Source organism: Mustela erminea, chromosome 12 (assembly GCF_009829155.1).
Source record: "Mustela erminea isolate mMusErm1 chromosome 12, mMusErm1.Pri, whole genome shotgun sequence".
Classification (NCBI taxonomy): Eukaryota; Metazoa; Chordata; class Mammalia; order Carnivora; family Mustelidae; genus Mustela; species Mustela erminea.
This window is the reverse complement of record NC_045625.1, coordinates 30,429,944-30,456,924: the sequence shown is the minus strand read 5'-3', so window position 1 is coordinate 30,456,924 and position 26,981 is coordinate 30,429,944. Positions and strand designations below refer to the sequence as shown.

The 26,981-nt window shown below is 39.9% G+C and overlaps 2 protein-coding genes across 4 annotated transcripts in view; both read left to right on the top strand.

Annotated features, from left to right (window-relative positions):
• Positions 1-17,612, top strand: part of TMEFF1 (transmembrane protein with EGF like and two follistatin like domains 1) — an 86,652-nt gene extending 69,040 nt beyond the window's left edge. For 2 of the 3 annotated variants that reach the window (XM_032306965.1, XM_032306967.1), the window contains exons 8-10: positions 4,300-4,423; positions 12,908-13,066; positions 16,488-17,612. In XM_032306965.1, the coding sequence (XP_032162856.1) occupies positions 4,300-4,423; positions 12,908-13,066; positions 16,488-16,572 (368 nt within the window). In that variant the 3' untranslated portion in view covers positions 16,573-17,612. Of the gene's footprint in view, positions 1-4,299; positions 4,424-12,907; positions 13,067-15,398; positions 15,418-16,487 lie in introns of those variants that run through there. The other variant, XM_032306966.1, reaches the window with a different exon arrangement.
• CAVIN4 (caveolae associated protein 4) lies at positions 16,840-26,719 on the top strand. The gene is made up of 3 exons (XM_032306968.1): positions 16,840-16,927; positions 18,078-18,533; positions 25,490-26,719. The coding sequence occupies exons 2-3, from the start codon at positions 18,126-18,128 to the stop codon at positions 26,165-26,167; spliced, it is 1,086 nt and encodes a 361-aa protein (XP_032162859.1). The 5' UTR covers positions 16,840-16,927; positions 18,078-18,125; the 3' UTR covers positions 26,168-26,719.
• Positions 26,720-26,981: the final 262 nt, after the last annotated feature.

Sequence of the window (26,981 nt, the reverse complement as noted above, 5' to 3'; positions counted from 1 at the left end):
TTTGCATGCTCTACTGGCTGGGTTAGCCAGCACCCTCAATTTAAATTTTTTTTTAAGTATATTTAGGATTATACAAGCATCATATCAGAATCAAATTTTAGGCCATTTTCATTACCCCAAAAGAAATCTCACACCCATTAGCAGTTACTCCCTATTCCCCCTAACCACCAGATCTTGGCAACCACTCTCAACTATGTAAAACATGGCTTTTGTTGTGTTACTGTCCAGCTAGGAGGCCTTCAGTGTCTTCCTTATCCATACGATGAAGAAAACATTTTGGGGGGCACTTGGGCGAACTAGTTGGTTGAGCATATAACTCTTGGCTTCAGGTCAGGTCATAATCTCAGGATTGTGAGTTCAAGCTCTGTGTCTGGCACCATTCTTAGTGGGGAGTCTGCATGAGATTCTCTCCTTTTTCTACTCTTACTCAAATCAATCAATTAATCAATCAATCTTTAAGAAAACATTTCTCACCTGGAATTCCTGTTTTTCCATAATCTGACTTCAGCTCATTTTTCCAGTTTTGACCTACACCCTTCCCCAGTTTGAATATCCAGCTGTTGCTGTTTCTTGCTTCTTCTCATCTGTTTCTTGTTCTTTTTTTTTTTTTTAAATATTTTATTTATTTATTTGACAGAGAGAGAGATCACAAGTAGGCAGAGAGGCAGGCAGAGAGAGAGGGGGAAGCAGGCTCCCTGCTGAGCAGAGAGCCCAATGCGGGGCTCAATCCCACGACCCTGAGATCATGACCTGAGCCGAAGGCAGAGGCTTAACCCTCTGAGCCACCCAGGCGCCCCTGTTTCTTGTTCTTATTGAGAATGCTGTGTACATTCCTTTTGGTTTTTACTCTTCTTCCTTTTGGTTCCACTAGCTTCCTTTTGGTTTCCACTCTTCTATCTGAATAAATCTGTATATGCTTTGAGAGCTAACTTAAGTCCTGCCCGTTCTGTGAATTCTTCCCTGAGTGATATCACTTACAATGAGTTCTCCTTCAAGCTTGAACTTCCTATAGCACCCCCTATTATAAACTCTTCTTTTACATTTAATTGTTGACTCTCTTGTGGGAACTCTTCTGTTGTGTTTTTCAATTTTTTTGTGTGTGGATGTTGATTCCCTGAATTGATTGTAAGCTTCTTAGAGGCAGGGACTGTGTATACTTTTTCTTTATATCTTCTGTAGCTTATTTGAGCGTATGGTTGTGCACAAAAATAGTATGTAAGAATAATGGAATGACTAGAGGCAGCACTGAGCAGAATGCTTACTTTTTTTTAAAGCCTTTTTTTTTTTTAAAGATTTTATTTATTTATTTGACAGAGAGAGAGAGATCACAAGTAGGCAGAGCAATCGGCAAGGTGGGGTGGGGGCATGCAAGCTCCCCACTGAGCAGAGAACCTGATGCAGGGCTCCATCCCAGGACCCTGAGATCATGACCTGAGCCTAAGGCAGAGGCTTAACCCACTAAGCCACCCAGCTGCCCCCAGAATGCTTCATTTGAATTCTGTGACAACCACAGACTTTAGTCTACTAGACCTGTCCATGTTTTTACCAACTGAGCTATCTGCGTTCACACATGTCCATGTTTTTAGGTGGCTTTGCTTTGCCTAGAGCCTGATACCACATTCCGTCATTAATTCATTCAGTAAATGCTACTGGTGCTGTACTTTGTTTACTCATTTTTGAAAACCCTGTTTTGGATTTAGTTAACTTTCTCTTATTGCTGTGATGTAGCTGGATTCTCTGATAGCCTTAGTTCTGCATCATTCTCGAAATCTCCTGCTGTTTATAGGACTTTCTTATGGTCGATTAGTACATTACCACAGCCTCTAAAGACCTATACAGTACCATTATTATACGGACTATAATATCTTATTATTATAGGTTGGTGTATAACCCCAGTCTCTATAGTCCCATTATTATATACTTTGTGGTCTAATACACCATGAAAATATCATGTTCTGAGAAGTTGCAGGATGATGAGTGCTGTGGGAGACCGTTGCATTCCTCAAGTCACTTATGGGTTGATTGCAAATGTAGAATAGCACTTTTAATTTGAAACCATAGCCAGAAAAGTACTATGTTCTCAGTGTTAGGAGTTATACAGAAATGAATAATAAAAATGTCTAGATTCTTAAGGAGCTCACAGTCTCATGGTACACACTGAGTTTAAAAACCCAAACGGTTCTAAGACAATACCATGAGTATTGTAGTAGAGAGGTGGGTGCTTAGGATGATAGCTGCCCTGAAGTAGGGTATGATTTCTTCTGCTGTGGCAGAATTATAGTTTGGGAGCTGGAGGAGACTTTATGAGCCCTTTGAGGATAGGATATTTTTCTGTCCCCAGCACCTAGCACAGTGTCTGGAATATGGAAGGTAATTAATAAATGATAAATGAATAATCATCTATACTGTGTTGTCTTACATGGTAGATATTGAGTACTTGAAACATGGCTAGTTGGAATTGAGATGTGCTGTGTTAAGAGCTCATCAGATTTTAAAGACTTATTTAAGACAATGTGTGTAAAAAAAAAAATCACAGTTTTTTATATTGATTATATATTGAAATGATACTTATTTGATGTATTAGATTAAATATGTGATTAAAATCAGTTTACATATTTCTTTTTACTTTTAAAAAATATGACTACTAGAAAATAAAAAATTACGCATGTCTTATATTATGTCAGACAATGCTGATCTTACTCAGCTGCCTTCAACAAGGTGATTTGACCGGAGTCACAAAGAGCAGAGGTACCTTAAAATTGAGAATTTACATGTTGAATTTCTTGACTTCTGGTTTAGTTTTCTTTATAGCCCTAAATTAGTACAATGTAAATACATAAATTTTGAGGTTAAAATGACATCAGTTTGGTCTTATCAGGATTCCGGATAAGGTCTTACAGTATCCCTGAAATCCTCTCAAAACTACGGGAAGTACAGGTTCTGTTTCGATCCTGACTTTATAGTTATGAAATCTCAGTCTTAGGGTGGTATACTCAAGGTCACATAGCTAATAATGCACAGAATTTAAGCTAGAACTGTGAGAAACCGATAGGAACCTGGGGATTTTTCCTACATAATGACAGGCCTATAAACGTTGGGGACTCTTGAGTTCATAGAGCTGAGGATGAATGTATTAATGAATATCCCCCCCCCAAAAAAAGTTTAAAAATCCATTGCAGAATGTGTGGGTGTATGGATGAATATGTGCTTATGCAAGTACATGAGAGACAGAGACAGGGGGTTTGGGGGGAAAGAGAGGGATAAGAGAGAATGAATGCATGAAATTAATTTTGAGGACTGGGTCCTCATGCTTCCATCTTTCCTGCTTCTTTTATCTTTCTTTCCTGATTTTCTTCCCCTTTCTTTTCTTTTTTTTTTTTTTTAAAGAGGGAAGAGGAGGTGGGAGGGAGGGGCCGAGGGAAAGGGAGAAAGAGAATCCCAAGCAGTCTCCACCCCCAGCCCAGAGCCCTACATGGGGCTCACTGTCAGGACCCTGAGATCATGACCTGAGCCAAAACTGAGTCAGATGCTCAACCAAACTGATCCACCAGGCACCCTCTCTTCCCATTTCTGACATTGAAATTACTTATCAGACTCCCATTTTCTTCATTCAACTCAGTTCAGTTCCAATCAGTATACCTAAGTCTGAACAGATGTGTATCAGCAAGGTTATAATGGTTCTCTTTGGGTTTCAGGTGATTTAAAATTCTATTTGTTCTCTGTGTCATTTGACTTTTTAATGCAATAACATATACAAAGAAAAACCAGTTTTAAAAAACAGCAAATATATTTTCATTTGAAAGAAAAAAATCAATATGCTTAATAGTTTTCATTCCAAAAATAAACCTTTCACCCTAAAATTTCAGAGTCCCATAACTTCCTTTCTGCCATTCCATTCTTTTTTACTTCAATTTCATAGTCCCCAGGTGAATTAGAGTTAAATCTCCAAAGGCCAGTGCTGTAATATACCATCTCTTGGTTATAGAGATGAACTTTCTTGTAGAGGTAGCATTTATTTCTTTAGCCAAGATGTTTATGTTTTGGGGGGCAGATTTTTTGTAAACAATAGTAGCTCAGGGTGGTCATATCCTGCAACTATTTTTAAATACTTTGACTCTAAACAGACTGCTGTGTTTATGTCAGAATGAGATCTCAGTTCTTACTCAGACCCCAATCTGGGCTTCTGGTAATTTCTTTTCCAAATTACCTTGCTAATTTATTTATTGTCAGAACTTTGAAAAGTCCCTATTTTTCAGTTTGCTTTTCACTGTTTATTGACCTGGTTTATGTTCTTTTAAGATGCTAGTGATCAAAGAGAAGATGTGTATATTGGAAACCACATGCCCTGCCCTGAAAACCTCAATGGTTACTGCATCCATGGGAAGTGTGAATTCATCTATTCGACTCAGAAGGCTTCTTGTAGGTAGGTGAACACCTCCAGGTCAGAGGTGAGGAATTTTTTCCTTCAGTCACTGCTCTGTAGAAAGCAATGAATTATGGATTAAATATTACCGAAGAGTAATAATTATTTGCACTTGAGTCAAAAAATAAATTAGTGGCATCATTTGGAAAGCACTGATAAGTATAGTATGCAAAATCAAAACCAGATGTCATATTAGGGTTTTAAGATTGTGGACTTAACATTTTTAATACATTTTTTTCATATAAAAATATGCCATATTCCAGCACTATTTTGGTTCAGGCAATCTGTCACAAGGTGATTTAGGGACTAAAGAATGTGTTAAGAACAGAGAACATGGAACTCAAATAAAACATAACACTAAAATAGATTTCTAAAAATAAGGGAATGGGGATGTGGAACCAGGTGTGAGGAGAGAAGTGGAAATGGGAAAGGTGTAAATCGTCAACTGTCTGATGCCAGAGAGGTTCTGCGACTTGTTCAAGGTCAGCAGCAGCAAAACTAGATCTCAGATTTCCTGACTCTCAGCCTAATGATCGTAATGCTTTTTGCTGTTCTGTGTCTGTTTGCTGGTAGCCCTTCTTGCTGTTGCTGCGAGCTGATCCTCTACCTCCTGTCGGTCTCCTTAGCCGGCTAATGTTTCCACAGACGAGGGGAGATTGCTGTCATTCTGCTCACTCCTGCCTCCTGCAGTTGGGCCAGAATCCTTTTTTCTCTTTCTTAGTCGAAACATCAAAACATGAAAAAATACTATTCTTTTGTTCTGTCAACCTAGAAGCCAGTGGATCTTTCTCTCCAGAAAGTGAAAGAAAGCTGTTTGAAATCAGGTCTCCTGGTCCCTCTACCCTTAGCTCTCTTCTCCTGGCTTTTTCATCTTCCTCCTCTCCTCCTGCTTAAAAAATAAAACAAAAATACTACACAGTTAATGATTAAACAATTCTTTTTTTTTTTTTTTAAAGATTTTATTTATTTATTTGACAGAGAGAGATCACAAGTAGGCAGAGAGGCAGGCAGAGAGAGAGAGAGAGGAGGAAGCAGGCTCCCTGCTGAGCAGAGAGCCCGATGTGGGACTCAATCCCAGGACCCTGAGATCATGACCCGAGCTGAAGGCAGCGGCTTAACCCACTGAGCCACCCAGGTGCCCTGATTAAACAATTCTTTATTAAGCTTTTGACTTTTTCTTGATCAAAAGTGCCTCTTGACTTCAGTGGAGCTATCGCTCTGCTTCCACATCTGCTTTCTTGATGTACAGAGGGGAGCAGGCCAATTTTAAAACAAAATCATTTGGGGGAGTCCTCATATCCGTCCCACGTGCATGCGTATCTTGATAGAAGTTCAGATCGTGATGTTCTCTTAGGATAGGGTATCTTTCAGGATACCCAAAAGTGAAGGATGAGAGAGGTCGATGTCCTGTTAGTGAAGTGATACCAGGTCACTTTGCAGCATTTATTTTTCCAGTAATTGACAGTGAGACGATTGAATGGTATAGGCTGTTAAAGGCTTTGGGAGCAGGTCCACCAGATGGGCCAGTTCTTGTCTGTGCCCTTCAGAAGTTACTTAAATGTTTAAGCCTCATTTTCTCATTTCTAAAATTATAATAATAATACCTACCTCCTAAAATTGTTGCTAAATTTAAATTGTTGCTAAAACTAAGTGAGATAATATATGCAAAGTGCTTAGCACAATATCTGGTCTTCCGTATACATTTAATAAATAGCAGTTAATGTTAGGAGGTTGTAAGTGTTGTTTGATTAGGGATTCTATTTTGCTAGGGTCCTGGCCCATTAGCTACTTAGTAACTATTTTTTGAATGCCATGTAATGATGATCAGTTTTTCCTTATTCTCCAGACTAGAGATGTTTTTTAAATGCCAGAGAATCTCTTTTCTGCACTCTTGTACCTCCTAAAAAGCAAGTGGATCTTTTTCTTTGTCTCAGCATTTACAAAGTCTGCAAGAATCAGGCCATAACATCACGTGTGCTTCGACTAGTAGGTGGATGTGTTTGGGTAGCAGGAAGCAGGCAGGGATGAACAGCCGTTAGCCACAGTCCTATTGTTAGGTTAGAATTTTCTAGCATTATCCCACCATTAATTTGTTTGTTTACTTATTACTTACTTTGTAGCCAATTCTTCCTGGCCCTTGGATCTCAAATTCAAGTATGACAGGGACCCAGGGATCTTGGCTTCCAAAAAACCCACCATTTGGTAGAAGAGACTAATAATAAAGCAGTTAAAATATAATATGAAAAATTCTGCCATACATAGATAGATATACACGAGATGATTTGGGACTTCGGACAAGGAATTTCAGCCCGAGGAGAGCGAGCAACATGGTGAGAAGAGGGGCAGGTCTTACACAGGAACATTTGTGCCACCCCAGGAGCTTGCCCTTTATTTGAAAGGTAGTAAGAAGGCACTTAAGGATTTTGGTTAAGGAAGTTGTGATCAGATCTGAAAGCTATTCTGGTGGTTTTGTGGAAAATGGATCAGGAGACTGAATGTCAGTAAGGAGTGAGAACCTGAACTAAGGAAAGGAGTTAGAGTTTCACTGAGTTTGGCAGATGAATTGCAGAGAGAAGATACGGTGATTCAACCCCTAGGTTTTGGTGACCGGTTGGGTTTGTGGGGGAGCTGATGGAGGGTCGTGGGAAGGAGGAGTCAGGAGTGTCCTCTGGGTTTCTGGCTGAGGCAGAATTGAGTGGAGAAAGGGAATGGGAAGAGGGAAGAGCTTTAGGGGGAAATGGTGTTCAGTGTAGTATGCTTGGTCTCGAATGCCTGTGGGGAATCCACTTACAGGTGTCCAGTAGGCTGCGGGATATATATTGGTTTGAGAATTCAAGTGACAGATGCGGGTTAGAGGCATACGTGCGGGATTCTACCCTAGCATATACCTCGCAGCTCCTACCCAGCCTAGCTTCCATGCCTCTAGGCCTCCAGTTTATTGATCATGGCACCTGTGTCCCTCGCCCCTTGAATGTCTTCATCCCCTCCTTATTCATCTTAAACTCCGTGGCTGGTCATGGTAGTTCCTCTCTTGCTTTATCATACTCACTTGACAAAACTCTAATCCTGATTCGTGCCTACTTGCCTGCTGTATACACATACAGCTGAACTGCCTACATGGCAGGTGTTGAAAAGCACACCACCTGGTTAAGGCGTCTCCCTGACATTTATACTCAAAGCAGGGCCTACAGGCTGCCAAGTTGGCCTTCTGACCTACTGTCCATTCATTCTCCTTCTGTCCTAGATGACAGCTTTTCTACGGTCACCCTTCTCTTCAGATTGTCAGTACCCCCCCTCATCCTTAGCTGACCATCTTGTTTCTGAGTTCACTGAGAACACTGAAGCAATATGAAGAGAACTCAGACTTTTTACTCTCACTTCCCAGAAATACTCCCCTCTTTTCTGTGTTCCATATATTTTTATGTATATAATATGTAATTTATATGTATTTATATTTATATACTTTTTTATATGTATAATTATAAATTTATTTATATTTTCATTTTTTCTGTCTTGGGGAAAAAACCCTCACTGTCCTACCAGCGACCATCCCATTTCTTTTCTTTGTAGAACTTAAAAGAGTTGCCTACACTCTGTCTCCACCTCCTTAATTTCCGTCTCTCTTGAATCCACCCGAGTAAGCTTTTCAACAACCAGTAGCATTTGATATGGTTGATTGCTCCCTCCTGTGTGATATGCATTCATCACTTGGCTCTAGGGATTGCATTCTCTCTCTGTTTTCTGCTGTCTCGCTGGCCATTCTTTTGCATCTTCTTGTCTTGTTCCCGTTTGCTCCCTGACCTCTCTCAGTGTTGGAATGCACCGAGGTCTAGTTCTGGTCCTCCTCGTTAGTGATGCCATCCAGCCTTAAAGCTTTGCATGACATAGGCTGATGATTCCTACTTTACGTAAGTCCCAGACCTCTCTCCTCAACTTGAGACTCATAGATTCATAGACTCATAGACTCTCCCTCCTTGATGTTTTTGCATGGATGTCTTGACTCATCAATTTCAGCAGGACCTAAGATGATCTCCTGATCTGCCTTCCCTCCCCTAAACCTGCTCTACCTGCAACCTTCTTCATCTCTGTTAATGTCAACTCCCCCTTTTTCTTTGCTTAAATAAAACACCTCTGATACATCTTTGACTTCTCTCTGTCTCATATACTCTATACCCCGTCAGTTGAGAAATTCTATTATCTCTATTTAGAATATATCCAGAATTTGAGTTCTTCTCACGATTGCCACTGCTATTCCTAGTCTGGGTCACCATTTTTTTCTCCCGGGCATTACTGCAACAGCCTCCCGGATTGTATCCTACAGCTCATTCTCAACACAGCAGCTGGATGGAGACTTTTCAAATGAAAGTCAGTTCATGTCATATCTCTGCTGAAAACTTCCTAATGGCTCCTTCGTGTCACCAAGTGCAGAAGCTCTATACGTCTTGGCCCCTTCACCTCTCCATCTTGGTCCCCTTCTTCCCTTCAGCTTGCTGCTCCATGCCAGCCACACTTGCTATTCTTTTTCTTTTCTTTCTTTCTTTCTTTCTTTTTTTTTTTTTTTTTAATATTTTATTTATTTATTTGAGGAAGAGAGCGAGCATGAACAGGGTGGGATTTTGGTGAGGGAGGGGCAAGGGCAGGCAGAGGACGAGGGAGAAGCAGACTCTCCACTGAGCAGGGAGCCCAATGTGGGGCTCAATCCTAGGACCCTGGGATCATGACCTGAGCCAAAGGCAGATGCTTCAAGTGTGGGGGCACCCCCACACTTGCTATTCCTGGACACACCATGTCTTGTGCTTCCTCCTTAGGGTCTTTGCACAGACTCTTCCTTTATCTGCTGTGTTCTGTGTCTCCTTCCTGTTGTCCACATGGCAGGCTTCCTCAACTCTTTCATGTCTTCGCTCACATTTCACCTTCTTAACGAAGACTACCTTGTCCATCTTGTTTAAAATTGCAACCTTCCCTTCTTGGCCTATAACTGGCACTCATCATTTCCCTTTACTAACTCTCCTGTCTCTCTTTGTGTAGTCCCATCAACCTCTAAGAATACCATTTAATTTACTTATCAGTGTTTATGGACCCTCCCTCCCCCAATTAGAGGTTAACCAGATCAGGAGTCTTCATTCGTTTTACTCACTGAGGTATCCCAAATACCCACTATAGCACTTGGCATGTGTCAGAGGTGAGTGGATGAATCAGCCCATGAGGCATGGTAGTGAGTGAGATGACTAGGGACAGTGTGTGGCATGAAAGAGTAGAGGCTGTAGAGGACCAAATGCCTAGATCTGTCTTTAATCAGTAAGGGAAGAAGTAGTAATAACCTAGAAGTCATTACTTCAGGTATTTGGAGAGTATAACCCAAAAGTCAGTTGCAGAAAATAATATCCGAAGAGGATTGCCTGAATAATATATGGCTTATACATTCTTTCTGATATTCTGATTTTAATCTTTGGATTAAGCTAAACTGTCAGAGAACTTCATATCCAGGACACGGTTACAGCTCCCCATGGAGCTGTTTTTATTTTATTGAGCTTTGACTTTTTACCATTAGCCTACCACAAAAGGCATTATTTTAAAAATCCTGTAAGATTTCATTACATTTTTGAATTTATTACAGCTATATTATTGAGGTTGATGTTCTCTGTATCAGAAAGTTCCCTCTTTAAATCAGGACCAATGAGACAAAGTCCCCTTGAATCTACTAATGATAGTCACTGTGGTTGTTTTGAACAACTGGTTTGATCTTATTTTGTGGAGATTGTGTTTTATGTTAATGATTTTTCCACTTTCTTGTTTTCATTTTCTTTTTCATTCTTTTTTAAAGATTTTATTTATATGAGAGAGAGAGTGTGTGTGTGTGTACATGAGCGGGGGGAGAGACAGAGGGAGAGGAAGAAGCAGATTTCCTTCTGAGTAGGGAAGCCTACACGATCCTTGATCCTAGGACTTCAGGGTCAGGACGTGAACAGAAGGCAGATGCCTAACTGACAGAGCCACCCAGGTGCCCTTTTCTTCTTCTTCTTCTTCGTCTTCGTCTTCGTCGTCTTCTTCTTCCTCTTCTTCCTCTTCTTCCTCTCCTTCCCCTTCCTCTCCTTCCTCTCCTTCCTCCTCCTCCTCCTCCTCCTCCTCCTCCGCCTCCTCCGCCTCCTCTTGTTGCCCTGTATCATTGTTTGCAAGTTTTTATGTGGACTTGTGTTGCTTTCAGTTGGGGAAGTGTCTCGGAACGGAATTGTTGGGCCAAATGGTAACTCTGGGTTTAACTTTTGAGGACTGCCAGACTGTTCTCAAAAGTGCGTTGGCCATTTTTCATTCCCTACACTATCTTTGCCAACAGATATTATCTGACTTTTTTATTTTAGCCATTCTGGTGGGTATTGAGTGGTATCTTATTGTGGTTTTGATTTGCGTTTCCATGATGACTTACGATGTTGCTATCTTTTCTTTCTTTCTTTTTTTTTTTTTTAAGATTTTATTTATTTATTTGACAGATCGCAAGTAGGCAGAGAGGCAGGCAGAGAGAGAGGAGGAAGCAGGCTCTCCACGGAGCAGAGAGTCCGATGTGGGGCTTGATCCCAGAACCCCGGGATCATGACCCAAGCCGAAGGAAGCGGCTTAACCCACTGAGCCACCCAGGCACCCCTGTTGCTATCTTTTCATGGGCTTATTTGCCATTTGTATATCTTCTTTGGAAAAAAAATGTCTATTCAGATCATTGTAATGATTTGCCCATTTTGTAATTTTTTCTTCTTTTTATTAATGAGTTTGTAATAGTTACTACTTTAATGTATTCTAGATACAAGTCTCTAACCAGATAAATAATTTGCAAAAATGTTCTCCTGCTCTCCTGGTTATCTTTTCAGTTTCTTAATAGTGTCCTTAAACACAAAAGATTTTAATTTTGATTTAGTGCAGTTAAACTGTTTTGTTGCTTGTGCTTTTGGTATCCTATCTAAGAAATCACTGCCTAATCCAGGTCATGAGGATTTATTTCTTTTTTCCCTAAGAGTTTTATAGTTATAGCTCTTATATTTAGGTCTATGATCCATTTTGAATTATTTTTTAGTGTATGTTGTGAAGAAAAGGCCCAGCTTCATTCTTTCACATGTGGATGTCCAGTTGTCCTAGCGGCTTTTGTTGACGAGATTATTTTTTCTCCTTGAGTGGTCTTCACACCCTTGTTAAAAGTCAGTTGACCGGGGGCGCCTGGGTGCCTCAGTCGTTAAGCATCTGCCTTTGGCTCAGGTCCTGATCCCAGGGTCCTGGGATCGAGCCCCGCATCAGGCTCCCTGCTCAGTGGGGAGCCTGCTTCTCCCTCGCCCTTTACTGCTGTGCCTGTTTGTACACTCTCACTTTCTCTGTCAAATAAAAAAATAAAATCTTAAAAAAAAAAATCAGTTGACCATAGATGTATGGCTATATTTCTGGGATCTCAATTACATTCCGTGGTCTGTAAATCTATCTTACTACTTTTTCTTTCTTTTTTCTTTTTTTTTTTTTTTTTTTTTGTCCGCTGGTAAACTTAGAACTCAATGTGAAACTTTCTGGCAACTGTATATGAACCTCAGGCATGGGGATTAGAGGACTCACATCACCCCTGGCTTCTTATTTTCCTACTCCCAGGTTTCTTTATGTGTGCTCTATTAAAAAAAAAAATCTTTTTTTTTTTTTTTTTTTAAATGAAGTGTGGTATGTAAATAACTACGCTACCCTTGCATTTCAGAGGTTTTATTAATCAGGTCTGACTGAAGGCTGGCTAATTTATACATTAACACTTCTGTCAGCTAAAACATGTGAAATTTCTGTTAAATATCTTAAATGTTTCCCCCTGTCAAATTATTATCATCAGCTGATGTTGTTGCCTTTTTATTTACTTTTACTTGGAATTCAGATAATTTCTAAGATTAGCACCTACTTGGTTCTGTTTCTGTCATTAATAATCTATTTTTCTTTCCCCTTACATCTTAAATGATTATATTTAATGTATATTTAATGTATGCTGAACGTGTGTTGAATATAATTTGGTGCTATGTTCAGAGAACTGTAAATGTTTATACCTATTTATTCAGCCATCCCATTTCCAAGTTCCTAGCCTAAGGAATAACACTAAATATAGAAACGCACACACTCAACAAATGTTTGCCATACCTCATTCATGATTGTGAAAAATGGAAGATGACTGACGTGTCTTAGAGTGAGGAATAGAGGTTAGCTATATTATAGCTACTGAATGTACTGCTAAGTACTATTTTTTAAATGACGATAATAAAGACCATTCAGTGACTTTAAAATTAATGTGCTGTAATGATGGATAAAAGAAGCACTATGTGAAATAGACAGATTGAATAGAGTTTAAAGAAATACGCAAATGGCAGTGGTTTTTCAGGATAAATTTATCATTCTTTTATTTGTTTTTAATTTTAAAACCTAGGATTATTGAAATTTGCAATTCTCATAGGAATCTTTCTCCCCTCCCCCCCCTTTCAGATGTGAATCTGGTTACACTGGACAGCACTGTGAAAAGACGGACTTTAGTATTCTCTATGTTGTGCCAAGTAGGCAAAAGCTCACTCATGTTCTTATTGCAGCCATTATTGGAGCTGTACAGATTGCCATTATTGTAGCGATTGTCATGTGCATAACAAGGTAGGTAATGACCTAAGAAATACCAACCTTTAATTAGAAGTGGGTAGCTGTTAAATTAAAGAAGAAGCTTGAAGCACACTCAAAATGATAGGCGCTCTAGGTCCTCCAGTCTGTTAGGAAGAAAATCCTAGGGTCAGTTGTCTAAGGTTTCTATGTAGGTCTAACCACTCCTTATCTTGCTTCTTTAGAATATGTGCAAGAACTCATTCTCAGGGTTCCAGGTATAGCTGGGCTGTAGGCAGAGGGAGAATGAGAAGATTCAGTAGCATAGAGGAATTTAGGGATCTTAGAGCTGTACTCAGGGATGACGATGGTAGTAGCAGAAGGACCACGCCAAGATTTTTAAAGCTCTGGGGAACCAGGAGGTGTTTTTTTATGCCCTAAGAATATACTTTTATCTGTAGTAAATGTAGTAAGAAAGGATGAAGCCAGAGATTAAAGAAAACTTTTTCTTATTATGTCTTAACATTACTTCATTTTCTGAAATACAGTAATAAGTCATCTGTAAAATTCTCCATCATAATTAAAACCATTGGCATTTATCATAACAGAACTCCAAATTAAAAGATGTATTTGGATACAGTAGGCATAAAATGGGTGTTTTCCAAACTGAGTGGAAATGTGTAAGTCAGAAATGAACTGGGCTCCAGAAAAGTCCAACTAAAGCCTGTTCATATTGTCTTTCTGCTTCCCAGTGTCATGTCTTTTCATCTTTCATGGCTCTTCCTACCTCCTTTACAGTTTGGTTCAGAAGTCATATTAACACCATCTCTGTACTTTTCTGCATTTTTTTGGGCGAGGATCGGAGCATATCAAGTACAGATATTGGCAGGCCATAATGAGTTTATGGCTCTTCTGTCCTAGATCTGGATAGAAGCCAGACCTTCAGTACCCTCAGCCATCTGGAGCTGAAACGATAAATCTAGAAATTATACAAAAAGGTGTTCTCTGAGTAACAGGTACTTTTCTTAAAATTTAGGTGCTGAAGTCAGTGAGCTCTATTCCACAGAACAGATGATCTGCCTTTAGACAAGACTACTGGGTATAAAATGGCAGTAGATTAAAATAGGGACGTAATGATTAAAAAAAAAAAAAGACAGCAGAAAGGGCAAATAGAAGAAACCTGTGTAACATCAGGGCTGCCTGTGGCCATTTAATATAGGCTTAGATTAGGTCATTTGCCTGTGGTCATCCAGCTAGTAATGGAAGTACCTGGATTTGGATTCATTGCTGCTTGATTTCCAGACCATTTCTTTTTCCACTGAACCATGCAGAGGAGGGTCCATTTTGAGTCACTCTCAGGAAATATATTTGCCAAGTATGACCACTGCATGGGAGCAAGGTTCAGACTTGATTTTTGAACAGAGTTGGGGGGACGACTTGTTTTGAATCATTTTTTCAGAGCATTGATCTGGGTGTCATCTGCAAAATTTCCCTGGAGGAGGGAAGATGTGAGGCCAGGAGAGCCATATAGGACACTATTTGAGGAAAGCAGGAATGGAGTAATAAATTATATGGAGGGTGAAAGAAAGAAAGAAGATATAGATGAGGGAAGCTTTTGAGGCCTGTTGATAGTATCATCTTTAAGAAGATCAAAGGAGGTTCTGAGTCAGCAGGAAACAACTTTGAGCCAACCCCTTCCATTATAGAGAAGTCAGGAAATTGGAGGGCCTGGATGGGGAAAGAACCTTACTCAAGATCACGGAGATAGTTAAGCCCTTTTACCAATCCTAATTCAGCCTTTTATCCTGCTCTTTGCTTCTGTTCTCCATGTGCTATAATCTTATAAATTCTATTTCTAATAAGTTAAAATGACCTGACAGAATGTCTTAAAGTCCGTGCCTTCTAGCTGATATCCCAATCCCATTTGCTGCCTTCCCAGACACTTTCAACATCACAGTGTTTTTGCAACCTTGTTACACTGTCTTCACTGCCCACTGTCTCTGCGACTGAAGGGTCATCTCACTGAATTTATCATGTATCTTTCCTTGAGGCCTGTCTTCTTATTGTGGTATTTCCCCCCCTCAAATGTTTTGCTTCATGAATTTAAAATATTATAATTATGTACTTAGACTTAGCTCCACTGAATTTTTAAGGAGTTCCTCTCCCACACAGTCCATTATGGGACAGCTGTTCATTTACCCTGTGGTGGCTGTTACATGAGAGGAATCTCCCTTTAAAAGGATATTCCCACTGACTCACTTATGAAGACTGCATGAGTAAAACTTTCTTCTTTTACGCTTGGAATCTTCTTTCATATTTTTAGACTCTTAGAATGATAAAATAGCAGGGACCTCAAACATTCTCCTAGCCAAATCCCTTTATTTCATAGATGACAAAACCATGGCCCCAGGGAGTTGGAAGTCTTCCAACATCATGGTGAGTTGGTGACAGTTAAAGAGGTTTGCTTGGCCTCTCCACCATGAAATGGAGAGGATTCCATCACGGTCTCCCTCAAAGTGTTTTTAGGAGGATTAGTGAGATAAAATTTATGAAATATAGTATATGAAATGGAAGTGTTACCATCAAGACTTAAGTTAAGGCAAAGCAGTGCTCTTTGAAACTGAATTAAAAACGTGGAACTTCTGGAGTACTCCTTGTCACATGACTTTCTTGCCATTAGATTATAAATTCCTAGCTGGCAGAGAGATATGGGAGGTTGGTCCCAACTTTTAATATTTCACATATAGGAAAAGGGTGTTGCACAGCTAGTTTTTAGCAGAGTCCAAGCTTCACATTACCGGGATTCATCCCAGTGCGTTCATTCCACATTGTGTGCCACAGCACTTGGTGCAGTGTACAAGCTTGCATGTTTGCATTCCAGTGGGCAGGCCCAAGAGCAGGTGCCACACAGTGAGGCAGGTATGGTAAACTGAGAGGAGCGTCAAGGACTGTCCTTGTCCCCAGGTTCTGTGGTTTGCCCAAGCAGGCTGTGGAACAACTTCTTTTGAGTCATTGTCTAAAATCACTAAGCATTTCCTGTTTGTGCATGCACACTTTTCCCTAATTACTCCTTCATCCAGGCTGTTCTTGTCACTTTGGGGGTATCCCAGTGCTCCACAGAAGTCCATAGGCCAGGATCCTTTCTTGTGTTCAAGGTTTATGTGTTATCAGTCACCGTGGCTAGGGAGTTGCCAGGTCAGAAGAAGGGTGGGGATTCCTCTCAGAGACATACGCAGCAGTGGAGACCCAGGAGTGAGCTTTGCTTGTGCTCGCACCTGTGTCCTCTACCTAACCCTCTCCCCTCCCAGTTGTGTAGGGAAGACAGCAGGCTGACAGGTTGGTTCTCAGCCTGTCTTACATCAAACAGCATCCTTTATTCCCAGTATGGCTTTGTGTGTGAAACGTGTATTAATTTGGAAACATTTGAAATACCTTAAACAAAATGATCTTTTTTTTTTTTTTTTTTTTAAATCAACAGAAAATGCCCTAAAAACAACAGAGGACGGCGACAGAAGCAAAACCTAGGTCATTTTACTTCAGATACGTCATCCAGAATGGTTTAAACTGATGACTTTTATATGTACACTAACCATGTGATGTACATTTATTATGTCTTTTTTTAAAGAATGGAAATATTTATTTCAGAGGCCTTATTTTTGGACATTTTTAGTGTAGTACTGTTGGCTTGTATTTAGAATATTCAGCTACAACAGTTTTGGACTGTTTAGTAGTCTTTGTTTTATGTTTTTAAATACAGAAATTGAGTTCACAAATTTATACCACATGATAATTCTAAGACTTGTTCTTTACCCATGGAATGTAATATTTTTGCAAAGATGGACCACTTCACAAATGGTTATAAAGTCATACCCACTTATTCCACAATGACCACAACAAATGACCAAGCATGAACTAAAGGTAAAGATGTTTACAGATTACTTTTCTTACAAAAAAAAAGACAAAGAATCTAGAAGACACTGTGTTTAAATAGACATTTAAATGTTTTTGAGATTTAGTAACTGATTTTTTAGACACTGCCTATCGCATGAACTGTAAAGTTGTGTGTGTTAGTTGTAAAATATTTATAAGCGGTATGGATTGGAATTTAATTATTCCTCTCTTTGAAAAAAAATAATTCTGATAATTTGGAAAAGTATCTGGTAGCAAAGATGGAAAGAATCACTGGAAAGTAGATTTAGATACTGTGAAAAGTGTCTGTTTAACAAACAGATTGGAATAAAGCCTCCTCTATCAGTTAAACTACTTTAATACACGTTCATTTTTAAGAAAATATTTGTTTTAACATGAATAAACAAATTGTATCCGTGTTTGTGAATAAAATGCAAAAATGATTGTTAATGATTGGTGCTCTTAAGGTGAGCTTAAAAATTATCTAAGACCTCTATCCAAATTTGTCCTGTAGTAATAGCTATATTAATAGATTGTTGGTGTTTAAAGATCTGAAGTGTGAGTAGAATGTATTCAGCTGTTTAACATGTAGTTTAGGTATATGCATGTAGAATTTAAGAATATGTTCAAAATTAAATATTAATTTTAATATTTGGTTTGGAAAAGCATGTTATAATATAATGTTTTCACTATATGGCCTCTGTTTGGTGTGTTTATTTACCACATTCTTGTTACTGATAAATCAGTACATTTAGTATGTGAAGTAAGTAGAAAAAGAGTTCAGTTCAAAATTCCCCTTTGCTTTTACAAATACTGTTCGAAATTATCTAAAGGCAGAAGCTTCCCCCAACATGCAGCATTTGCTTTTTTGGTCATTTGGCTTTTAGGCTTAATATTAGTAACATGGCAGCTTTGGGAACTTTTTTTTTTTTTTTTTTTTTAATGCTTTCCTCTTGTCTGCACACAGACTTATTTGAGTCCATTAGTCAGTCACCAAGCATGTTTGGAACAGTACCCAGTGCTCTGCAAGGGTTCATGTTGCAGAACAGTCATGTGTGGGTATTTGTAGTTATAAATACTTGACCAGTCTCCAGGGGTGGGGTTTCCAACCCTTTAAACAACCCTGTTGCCTGTTATCGAGCTAACTTTTTACTCTTAGTGCCAGAACTGATTGTGGTGGGACATCTTTCACTGAGAAATAACTAAAATGGAACATAATGGGTCGTCTTCAAATGCCGATAAAATCCACCAGAATCGCCTCTCAAGTGTCACAGAAGATGAAGACCAAGACGCTGCTCTCACCATTGTGACCGTGCTGGACAAAGTAGCCACCATTGTGGACAGTGTGCAGGCAAGCCAGAAGAGACTAGAGGAGAGACACAGAGAGATGGAAAATGCCATAAAGTCTGTCCAGATTGACCTGCTGAAGCTGTCACAGTCCCACAGCAATACAGGCTATGTCATTAACAAGTTGTTTGAGAAAACTCGAAAAGTCAGTGCTCACATTAAAGACGTGAAGGCCCGGGTGGAGAGGCAACAAGTTCACGTGAAAAAAGTTGAATCCAAGCAAGAGGAAATAATGAAGAAAAATAAATTCCGTGTGGTAATATTCCAGGTAAGCTTGGCACCTGCGTTTGGCTTGATTACTGCAAAATGTTAACATCCTTGAATTGCCAACCAGTCATATGAGAAGTTTCCAGCACCCCATCTCTAACTGTTGTCTGTATTCATGGAGTGGAGCTCTGTCTCAGGGAGAATCCCAGGATAAAGCCATGTCTGTGTTGACTAATGTGCTATGCTATCAGTACTTGGAGTTTCTCAACCATTTTGTGTAACAGGAACTGTGGATCATAGCTGAGGCTATTTCTTGCCTTTGAAACTTAATATTGGGAAGGCTCTTTGAGCATATTAGCCGTATCAGCACGATGCCCTTTTGGAGACTGAGAATGTTGGTTTTAGAAGAGATCTAAGAGGACTCGGGTTTAAAACACCTCTTTGTTGTATTAAAAAAAGAAACTGAGGACCTGTAGTCCCACAATGTGGTTTTCCCCTTTATTACAGAGAGCCTGAAAAGCCCTAAACAGTAAAATGTAAACTTTTCGGAATATTATTTTTCTTTTGGAATTTTTACATGTGATAATATGTAGATTACAATGATAATAAGAAAAACTCAACAAATAATCAGGCCATTGTTTTTATGGTTGTTACAGTTTTACAGATATTGGAGTCATATAAGTAATAGCTTCTCATTGATTACAAAGTCTTTTGATTCCACTTTTTTGATGTAGTTTAGTGTGACATTGTGCATTGTGCTATGTTAGCATATTACGCTGCATTTGGCATTCATAGTTTTTGAAGTAGGAACACATCCATGGCAAAATGCATAGTATCTGAATATATTTTAAAACTCTTACAAATCAAAAGGAAAAAGTTGAACTCTCCTCCTGTGAAAGAAAAATGGGAAAGTCATTATCAGACTCTTCACAAAAGATAAAAGATCAGAATTCCACTTATGTCTATTTAAGTATTTTCAGGTTTTAAAACATATACTCAGAGTTCTAAGGGTTAAAAAAGCCACGCACTTTCATATTCTGGTGGAAGTAGTAACTGAGTATTAACTAGTACAACATTTCCGGGGGGAAGTTTTGGTATACACACACACAAACACAGAGTGTTACCACAGTGTATTTTTAAAACGGATGGATATCCCTGTGCAGAGGAAAAAACCTTCAAAGAGTAAAAACGAAGTAAGAACACAGTTGGATTATGTAGGCAGATACTTGTAAGACATGAGGGATGTTGGCCACAAATCCCCACAGCATTGTCTACACGTTAGGTCTCCGTCATGCTCTGTTGATGATGAAGTTACATAGGAATGGCAGAGTAGTATTTGGGATCTGTTTGTGGGTTTTTGTTTTTGTTTTTTAATTAACGTGTAATGTATTATTTGCTTCAGGGGTACAGGTCTGTGAATCATCAGTTTTACACAATTTACAACACTCACCATAACACATACCCTCTCTAATGTCCATCACTCAGCCACCCCACTCCTCCTCCCCCACCCCCCAGCAACGCTCAGTTTGTTTCCTGAGATTAAGAGTCTCTTACGGTTTGTCTCCCTCTCTGATTTCATCTTGTTTCATTTTTCCCTCCCTTCCCCTATATGGAATCGGTTTTTAAGAACCTGTTTTATTTAAGAAAAAGAAGCCAGTGCCATTGTTAGTATATGTAGTTAGTATATGTAATGGGGATCTAGATTTGATATTAGAGAATGTAGGATCCATTCTTCAGTTCACCTCCCAAGGGCATTAGCAGGAATGGGTTATGTTGTACCCTTCACTTGCAAGGGGCATGCCAGGAAACATTCTTGGTATCTAGCATTTCTCCTGAGAACATTTGTGCAAAGAGCAGACCAGGTACCAATCAAGATATACAAAGGCTTGAGGAAAGAAGTTTCTGAAAAGTTCAAATTGATTCTTGTCTATTGACACAATTTTTATGTTTTTTTTTTTAATAGTTAAGATTATTTTCTATATTCACCTCTTTATTCCCTGAAACTTGCTATTTTTCTGTTTGAGTTTCTATAATTAGTTGAACAAGTAGATAGTATGGAGAAGCTACCGAGAGGCGCTAATTTAAGTCAGATCTCGTCCCTTGTAAGATACAGTGCTGTGAAGGTTCTATGAAATTAGGTTGCTCAGAGGAAGCCGGAGTTTGTCAGTAAGCAGCCGCTTTTATAGAGCTTGTAGAGAAAAGACAAAGGCAAATAACAATGGATTTGATGATTCATTATCTGTTAGAACTCTATACAGTATGCACATGGTTGTACTTAGTTAAAATTAGTTCTTATACTTCATTCTCATAGATGATATGTATAAGTGGTTATACTGAGATCACCTGTCCTACTAAAATTAACTTGAAGCTGGAGTAATTCAGCTGTCGTATACTTCCATTTCCATTTGGGTTTTTCCCCAAAAGGTTTTCCCTGGATACAACTTTTGGGGACAGTCTTTCTGGGCATTTTATCTTCCACAGGAACTTTCGCCTAATCCTGGACATGGGTGTTAAAAAAATTATCTGCTCTTTTTCATACAGTTATGATTTCTCTTTGAACATACTATCACCTTGATGACCTTCCCATGCAGGCCTCAGTCACACCATCTCTTCTAGCAATTTTGCTTACAAACCACATACCTGTGGTTACCAAATGAGATGTTCGGCCGTTCCCTAATGATGGGCCCTGGACTTCTGTATTCAAAAGTCCCCTAGCTGGGTTACTTTGGTACTCAGTCAAAGCTACTTTACCCTAACCATAGTACTCGCTTTGTTTTACAAAAGTCGTTTTACCTGCACTTTTACATAAAAGATATAAAGGGGTGCGTGGGTGGCTCAGTTGATTCAGTGTCTGCCTTTGGCTCAGGTCATGATCTTGGGGTCCTGGGATCAAGCCCCAGGTCGGGCTCCCTGCTCGGCCGGTAGTCTGCTTCCCGCTTCTCCCTCCCTCCCTCTTCACTTGTGCTCTCTCTCTGTCAAATAAATAAAATCTTAAAAAGAAGAGATAGAATATTTGGAAATCAACTGTAACTCAACCCCATAATCTTCAATTATTATTACAGTATATTCATCATTAATTCATGGTATCTCTGACTCAGTAGGAATTGCAACAAATAGATCCATGTCACAAGTACTTTCTCTGACTACTTTTGTTTTGTTTTTAAGGGTGACGTTATATAATCAGTGCAATTCAAAAGAATGGAATATGATTCCTGAGTTAAGCTATGTTTGATTCCTTCATAGCAAGATTGTGAGGGTTTTCCCCCTACCAAGCAATAATTATTTTTTGGCTCCTTCCTATTCTAATTATATTTTCTCAGGCTATACCAACCCACTTGTTGTTGCTGAAGCTACTCCCTATAGCAGGTGTCAGGAAAGGAGAGGAATAATTTTGCTGCTTCTCACTGATTCATCAGAGAGTTATGAGACGCCCACCTGTCTTTTCTTCTTTTTTAAGCTGCTAGACTCTCCAATCCTGTAGCCAAAGAATTTAATTTTAAGCAAGTATCCAAAGCAGTAAGGTTCCAAGGACCTTCTTGACTGTCAGGCTGATGGGTTTTGGAATAAGCCTATTTCTTATATATTATTATTATTTTTTTGATTGAGTAGATTTAATCTGAATCTCAAATAGGAGCATAGTTTCTTTTAGAAATTTCAACTCATGGGTTCCCTTAAATCTCATAATCCTTAAAGTTTGCCTGTTTAGTTTTATAAATAATCCCTCAGTATTTGGGTTTCTTTAGCAGCTGTGTTTCTGGGCTGGTTCTCAAGGGTCCCCAGTGTCTGCCATGTTCCCAAATCAAATTCTCATCCTTATCCGTTGGCACATCTGACATAGTTGGTTCCTCCCTCTCTTCTTGAAACTTCTTTTCCTTTGCCTTCAGGGGTGCTGCTTTTTTGGATTTCCTCCTGCCTCACTGGCTGATATTCTCTCCTTTCTGGTTCTTTCTCATCTCTTCCTTTTTATCTACACATTGGAAATCCATTTATCTGTCCAAATACCAAAATCCAGAAATTTCTAAAAAAGTTTTCATAATGTACCGGGTAGCAAGACCTAGGATTGACCTGAACTCATTTGGTGGCAAAACTGATCAGAAATAGCACAAGTCTGTTCATACTCTTTATTCCACCTTAGAGTGAATATTCACATTCATATCCCAGAATTGTTTCTTCTGAAGGTCTGACTGGGAATGTAATGTAATATGTTGTTTTCCCCAAATCGGAAATGTTCTGGCCCCAAGAAGTTTGGGTAGCATTGAGTGTTGACCCATTCACTCAGTCTCTTAGGAGTCTCATTCATCTCATTTCATGATTGTTAGTTCTTGACATTAATGATTCCTAGATTTATATCTCTAGTCCAGACCTCTTTCCTGAGTTCCAGGCTTGCAAGCGCAGCTGCCTACCTGACATCTCAGATCCCAACCTTACCCTCCAGTGTCTTCCTCCTGCTTTCTTCCCTATGTCAGTTAATGGGAGATCTATCCTTCTGCTGCTCAGGCCATGGACTTGAAAATCGTCCTTGGTGCTGACACTCCACATCCAAATCTAGCAGTAAGTCCTGTTAGCGCCTACCTTCTCAGGAGATCCAGAGTAAGGCTGCTCGCCACGGCCTCTGCCAGCGTCCTCATGCATCTCTCACCTGACTTACCTCACTGGTCTCCAACTGCCCTCCTTACTTCTTATCTCACCTGCTAGGACCTGTTTTCAACAGAGCCATCCTTTCATAGCATGGGTCAAATCATGTCACTATTCTCAAAACTTTTAAGAGGGCTTCCTCTCAGGCGTGTCAGTTTAGTGAAAATAATTTTCATGATAAAAATGTGGAAGGGGTGCCTGGGTGGCTCGGTCAGTTCAGCGTCTGCCTTCAGTTCAGGTCATGATACCAGGGTCCTGGGATCGAGCCCCGCATTGGGCTCCCTGCTCTTCGGGAAGTCTGTTTCTCCTTCCCTTCCCCCCGCTCATGCACGCTCGCTCGCTCTCCTTCTCAAATAAATAAAATCCTTAAAATTAAAGGGCTTCCTATCAAACTCAGAATAAGAGCCATGGTCTTTATTATTGGAGACAGAACTCTACATGAGCTGGCCTTCCCACTACCTCTCTTTCCTCCTCTTGTTGCCCCTTGATCTCCCTGCTCCCACCATACTACTGCCTTCCTTGCCATTTTGGTTTTCCTCCCAGATGTGTGCATTACCTTCTGGTCTAGGCTAGGATGTCATCTTATCAGTGAGGACTTTCTAATCATCTTACTTACCACTGTATAGTCCCCTTCCCTACTTTATTTTTCACTTTAGCATTTATCACCATCCAACAGATTACATATTTAACTTGTTTATATCTCTCTCTACAAGAATATAAGCTCTTTTACTCTGTTTTCTTCCTAGGAGGTTCTCAGTTCCTAGAACATTGACTGGTGCATGGTAGGTGCTTAGAAACTGTTAAACAAAGGTGTATGCCCTATTTGATTGAAGAGCCATTTATTGAGTATAACCACTATGTACAGGGCTTTCTGATACTGGGTGTAAAACACAGGACACATTTCTGCTTTCATCAAACCTATTATTTAGTTGAAGGCCTCAGTAGACAAATGAGTGGAGTTCCAGTTCAATTCAAACAGTGATTAAGTTTTGTAAGTAGAGGTGTGTACATGTCATTCTGGTATAAACTGAAAAAAGAATTAGCTTCTTGAGGGGAAATTGGGGACATTTGAATTGATTCTTGAAGATTTTGTTGACAGAGCTGAAAAGGGATGAAAGGCATTAAAATAAGCAAAAAAAAAAAAAAGTAATAAAAGTATACAAAGGCATGGAGAGATGAAAACACTCTGTTTGAGGAGCAGAAAGTGGTTGTATGTTGCTGGACTGGAAACTAGGTTTAGCTCAAACTGAAGAGCCTTCGAATCATATTAAAGAACTGACTTCTGTCCTGTGAGTATTGATGAGTTCCCAGAAGTTTTGAGTAGAGAAAGGATGTGATCAGAGCTATGCTTTAGAAAATTTTCCCAGGAAATACTTAGGTTATGCTTTGGAGGTAGACGTATTATTGTATAAGTTCAGGCTTGAGATGACAGAGACCTGAATTAAGACATTGGTAGAGACAAGGAGGAAAGAGGAGGGGGCGGGGGTTATTAAGCAGTGTTATTAACGGTGCTTGGTGACCTGTTGGATATGGGATGAGAAGGAGAGGAAATAAATACTTGGGTTGAAATTCCGAGATTTCTATTTGGGTCATACCTAGAGGGGGTGTTGGTGTTGGGAGACCCAGGAAAAGAAGTAGGTATGGAGAAGATGCTGTGTAGACCTTAATTTTTGGATGTTAAGCTTTATAGATTTTATTTATTTATTTATTTAAGTAAGCTTCATGTCTGGCATGGAGCCTGTGTGGGGCTTGAACTCAGGACCCTGAGCTCAGATCTTGAGGGGCCCCTGAATGGTTTGGTTGGTTAAGCATCTGCCTTTGGCTCAGGTCATGATCCTGGAGTCCTGGGATTGAGCCCTGAATCTGGCTGCCTGCTCAGCAGTGAGATTGCTTCTTCCTGTCCCTCTGCCCCTACCCCTGCTTGTGCTTTCTAGTTCTCTCTCTCGCTCTTGCTCTCTCAAATAAATAAATAAATAAATAACATATTAAAAAAAAAAAGATCTGAGCTGAAATCAAGAGACAGACGCGTACCCGGCCCCAGGGGCCCCTGGTATGTTAATGTTAAGTTTGACGTGTGTCTGTTACATCCAGGTAACATCTCTCTGTCATTTAGAATTGTTTGTCATCTTAGGAGAGGGGAGAGGTGAAGATAAAATATTTGTGCGGGTGCTTACCATTGGTTCTGCAAGCAGAGGAGTGGATCAGGTTGCTCCAGCTGAGCTGGGGAGACGAAGCCACAAGAGACAAGGAGAGAGAAACCCTGAGAAAAGCCAACAGTTAAGGAGCAGGCAGAGGGTGCACAGCCCGTGGAGAAGATGGACATGCCGTGGCCAGAAGGTGAAAGAACTGATACCTAACGTGCGTTCTTTTTCTCTCGTCCAGGAGGAGATTCGCTGTCCGACATCCCTGTCTATTGTTAAAGACAGAAGCCTGACTGAGAATCAAGAGACCGAAGAGGATGTCTTTGACCCTCCGATAGATCTGTCTTCAGATGAAGAATATTATGTTGAAGAAAGCAGATCTGCCAGGCTTAGAAAGTCAGGCAAGGAGCGTATTGATAATATAAAAAAGGCATTTTCCAAAGAAAACATGCAGAAGACACGGCAGAATTTTGACAAGAAAGTGAACAGAATTAGAACTAGAATAGTGACCCCGGAGAGGAGAGAAAGGCTAAGGCAGTCGGGGGAAAGGTTAAGGCAGTCGGGAGAGAGGCTGAAACAGTCAGGGGAAAGGTTTAAGAAATCCATTTCTAATGCAGCTCCCTCAAGGGAGGCTTTTAAGATGCGTAGCCTTCGGAAAGCTAAAGACCGAACTGTGGCGGAAGACGCGGAGGAGGTCAGGGAGATGGGTGTGGACATCATTGCCAGAAGCGAGTCTCTGGGCCCCATCAGTGAGCTCTACACTGATGAGCTCAGTGAAACAGACCGCGAGGAGGCCAGGGCGGCGTATCCTCCCAGAGAAGGAGGGGAGATGTCAACCCCTGAGCCTTTGAAAGTTACTTTTAAACCCCAAGTGAAGGTAGAGGACGATGAATCTCTTTTGCTAGATTTAAAGCAATAATCATAAAGAGGAACTAAACATAAATATACATCTCTTCAATCACAAGGTTCTAGTTTAAATAGTATAGTCATTGACGTTGATGACATAGTATAGTCATTTACATTTGTTCATAGGAAAACATGAATGATACGGCTGGTTTCATTTCTGATGTTTAAAATCTTAAAGATAACACAAGTATTCTATACATTTCCTTATAACGTCCTTGGGAATTCCTTTTTCTTCCCTGGGCTTATACGATTCTATCAACTTTCTCTTTTAAGTCATTCTCATGGCAGCTGTGGATTTTTAAGTTCTTTTCTCTTGCCCAGGAGGAAAGTAGTTTCTTAGTGAGGGCAGTTAGGCATTTGGTGTCTAAAACATAGGAAGGGCAAAGTTGTAGCCATCATTTGCAAGTAAATTCTCAGTTTTGGTCTAGATGGGTGTTGTGGCCAAGCTCAAAAGGGAATAACCCGTGTGGGGATTATATCATCCACATGTTCAAATAGATTCATTAGTCAATTAGTAGTCACACCTCTTTTTGATGCTTTTGCATAAAAACTGTGAAGTGCTGGACTCGAGTGTTTTGTTCTGGCATTGTAGTTTTGCTTATACCACGCCATTTAGCAAGTCACCTGCTAATAAACTCATCAGTAAAACGGAGAGGGTTCGTCTCTCCAGTCTCAGAGGACTGTTGTGACGATCAAAGGAAATGTTACACATTCTGGGGGGAACAGGGAGCACCTCCAGAGAAAACAAACCCCACTCGTTCCTCAGGAACAGAATTGAAATAATTATACCTTCTGAAAAAGACTTAAGCACCAAGCATTGAGGACCT